Here is a 3,839-nt window from a genome sequence, read left to right as displayed (position 1 = left end):
ATTAAAAATAATAAATTTTTAAAATTATCAAAGGGTTACTACTAACAAATCAAGTCAATTATTATTATTATTATTATTGTCGGTCGGATGATTTAAATAATAAATTTTTCGGTAAAATTAAAATCTACAGAGATAATTAACAAAAAAAAAAAAAAAAAAAAAAAGATGGAAGGTTACATTTTACTATTCGAATATTAAATTGTTTTCTTATATGTATGTGGAAAAAAGTAAGTTTTGCATAAGTTATTCAAAAAAAAAAATTTTTTTTTTTTTTTTATTAATTTCCAGAATTTATCTAGAAATTAGGTTTAAATGACACATTTAAAGTAAAACAAAATTATTTAAAAACATTTTTTTTTAAAAAAATTAAATGAAATGTACTTACCACAATGATCTTCTTTAAGTTTTCGATGAATGATGTCATCACTTATCTTGTATCCTACAAAAAATTTTTCCTTTTTAAAATCGAAAATATTTTTTTTATGTAATAAAATCATTTAAATAATTGAAATTGTCTTAATGTAAAAAAGAATATTTTTAACACAAATAGTTACTAATTTTTTTTTTTTTTTTCAAAAAATGGTTAATGGCTTTTAATAAAATGGTATGATTTTAAAATTTTTTTACAGGGTAAAATAATACAACTCAACATTACAAGTATTTCTTAGATTCATGAGTATAGATGAAGAAATACTACCTTTTTTTTTTTTTTGTTTTGTTTTGTAGTATTAAATTAATTAAAATAGAAATAATAATAATAATAATTTTGTGTATGTAAATTAAAAATTTCATTAAACATTATTATTAATACTACGTATAAAAAAAAAATAAATAAATAAATAAATAATAATTAGAATCTGTAAATAAAATTATATAAGTATTATAATTTAGTTTGAAATAAAGTATATTTTTGTATTAAAATTTATTTATTACACCTTATATATATATATATAAATTAAACCTTAAATTAATTTAAGGGTAATCTATATTTAAAATTTTTTGAACATTAAATAAATATCGAGACATTGCATAATTATTTATTTATTAATAATTAGTTTTTTTTTTAAATGCAGTTTTTTTTTTTATTTATTTATTTATTTCCCTGCCTTTTTTTTCCTCTCTTTCATCATTTTATTTAATTTTTGGGACATTTTTTTTTCCAACATTTCTTTATCCTCTTCTTTCAATGTTTTTTTAGGTTTAGCAAATGATGCTGATTTTCTAGCTGCATTTCCGCATCCATGAATTTCTGGTAAAATGTGTGAAGTACAAAAAAAATTGTTACAAAATTGACAATTTAATCTTATAACTCTTATAGATTTTTCACATTTTGTGTGAAAGCACCTATCATTTTCTTTTATGCATTGTTCAAGTAATTTGTCATCATCATCATCTACGGAACTAATTTTATTTTAGAATTTTTCTCTGCGCATTTATTCATTTAAGTAATATAAAAATAAATTACAATTTTTTTTATTATAAACACAAAAAAATTTTATATTTTAAACCGAAGAATAACAATTTTAACACATTGATTTTGTTTAAGTGATTATTTTCTATTTTCACGATTTTTATGTCTAGTTACACTTTATTTACATATATATATATTTTCATTCTGGAATTTATTTTTCAAATCATTTCTTATAAAAAAATGGCAGAAGTTTTTGATTTTGGTGAATTAGAAAATGATGATAACTTTAAAACGAAAATAATAGAACTAAATGAAAATGTCGAAAACGCAGCTAGTATTTTAAACAATTTTTTTTCTAATACAGACTACGATTCACTTTCGTTAGAAGATAAGGTTAGGTTAGTAAATTTTAATTATTTTGTGAAGGAAAACCGTTATGTAAAAATTTTATGCAATTTCTTATAAAACAATATTATTCTCCGGCTAATTAATTAAATTTTTCTTCAGGTTCGATTTGCTTTTAGCGTTTGCCATAAATACTTTTTACTGGATTCATCTTAGAACGCAAGGAATTGATCCAGCTAATCATGAAATAAAACATCAAATAAATAGAATTAAAGATTACATGTTACAGTCAAAGAAATTATATGATAAAAAGAAATTTATGCCTGTTATAGACAAGGTAATATAAATTATTGAATAATTTCCAAGTGATCATTTTATAAATAATTACAATTTTTTTTTTTATGTGTTATTATAGGATGCTGCCAAAAGGTTTATTAGAAGTGGTTTGTGGACCCCTAACACATCTTCATCCAATACTGAATTGACTACTTCTGATACATCAAATACTCAAACTATTAATAATGATATTAATGTTAAAATGTCTCATTAACATTATTACAATTTTTTTTTTTAATATTACATTTACAACATATATGTATATATACAGTCAATTTTTTGTGCATAAATTAGAGAAAGAATCAAGTTAAATTTGTACATTGTCATACAAAATTATTATAAAAAACAATTTAAAAAAAAAAAAAAAGACAAAATAAAAAAAATTTTAAAAACATTAAAAATCATTTTTAAAAAAGTTTTAATTAAAAAAAAAAAAAAATATATTTTTTTTTTGTAAAATTAAAAAAAAGTAAAAAATTATTTTAATTTCTTGAAATGTATTTATATAATCAAATATAATTGATTATATTAAAATTTATGTCGAAATAAACAAAAAAAAAAAAAAAATATGAGGGAAATTTTTTTTTGGTTCATTTACAATTACCTCGATTTGTTTTTACATTTATTTTCACGATTTTTACATTTATTTCCTTTTGGTTCACATGCCAATAATAACTGTCTTTCTACTTCTGGAATATCTTTTGGTGATGTTAATGGTAAATCTCTTTGCAGAGGAATTATTTGTTGTGGTAAAAGGGATATTGAAATATCAGATTCTTTTGGCCTGCATAATGGTTTTTCTGGTTTCTTCTTTGTGCAACCCTTTTTCCCATCTTTTCCAGTCTTGGATTGTTTTTTCTTGTCACCTTCTTTCTCTTCTGATTTATCTTTAAATATTTTGTCGATAAACATTCTTTTTCTATATGTTTCTTTTTCCATTTTTTGAGATTTGTCTTGTTCTAATCCTGGTACTGGTCCTGATTCTGGTCCTGGTCCTGATCCTGGTCCTGGTCCTGATCCTGGTCCTGATCCTGGTCCTGATCCTGGTCCCGGTCCTGATCCTGGTACTCGTTCCCGTTCTGATTCAGGTTTAAGTGTTTTATCATGTGTTACAGCTACAACGGTTTCTTTGTTTTTTTCATCGATTTCGTCCTCAGATTCGTCCTCAATATCTCCTTCATTACCTTTATCATCATCTTCAGAAACTTTAACAATACTCACAGCAGGAACCTGTTTGACTTTTTTACATATTTTTTTCTTTTTTTTTTTACAAATTTTTTCCGATGACTCTTCAGTTATCATTGGGGTTAACATTTGAACAGGAGGAGCAGAAGGAGGTAAAGGAAGATCCGTTGAAAATTTAAGTGGATTTGTAAAAAATGGATTTTTAAAAAATTTTTTGCATTCTTTTTTTTTTTTTATTTTCTTAACAGTTTGAACTATTTCAGTTGATGTTGTTTCTAATTCGATGATTTCATTTTGCATTTGATTGCTTAACACAAAAACAGTACTTTTCGCAGGAGTAACACTTTCTCTGGAAGATTTTTTTTTTTCAGCCTTCTCCAGTTTTTCCGCTTCTTCTTTCAACAAAGTATTTAAATCTTTTTCCGTTATATCATCGTCAGAATCGCACAGGCCGAAATCTTCGGTAAATATGGAAACTTCTTTCGGTTTGCACGGATCTTTATCATTAAAAGAATCCCGCTGCATTTTTTTTTTTATTAATATTTTTAATTTTAAATTTACT

At 23.3% G+C, this 3,839-nt stretch overlaps 2 protein-coding genes across 2 annotated transcripts in view; one reads left to right on the top strand and one right to left on the bottom strand.

Moving 5' to 3' along the window:
• Window positions 1-1,651: 1,651 nt before the first annotated feature.
• Phum_PHUM173900 (uncharacterized protein) lies at window positions 1,652-2,306 on the top strand (the record flags this gene model as incomplete). Its single annotated transcript, XM_002425056.1, has 3 exons — window positions 1,652-1,809; window positions 1,919-2,093; window positions 2,172-2,306. The coding sequence occupies 3 exons, from the start codon at window positions 1,652-1,654 to the stop codon at window positions 2,304-2,306; spliced, it is 468 nt and encodes a 155-aa protein (XP_002425101.1).
• A 386-nt stretch (window positions 2,307-2,692) lies between these two features.
• The window catches only part of Phum_PHUM173790 (thioredoxin domain-containing protein, putative), a gene marked incomplete at both ends in the record, with an annotated part of 2,184 nt that continues 1,037 nt past the window's right edge, over window positions 2,693-3,839 (bottom strand). Inside the window, one exon of the mRNA XM_002425055.1 lies at window positions 2,693-3,796. Within this exon, the coding sequence (XP_002425100.1) occupies window positions 2,693-3,796 (1,104 nt within the window). The remainder of the gene's footprint in view (window positions 3,797-3,839) is intronic.

Source organism: Pediculus humanus, genomic scaffold (genome assembly GCF_000006295.1).
Source record: "Pediculus humanus corporis 1103172107520 genomic scaffold, whole genome shotgun sequence".
NCBI lineage: Eukaryota > Metazoa > Arthropoda > Insecta > Psocodea > Pediculidae > Pediculus > Pediculus humanus.
This window is presented reverse-complemented; position numbering and strand designations above follow the sequence as displayed.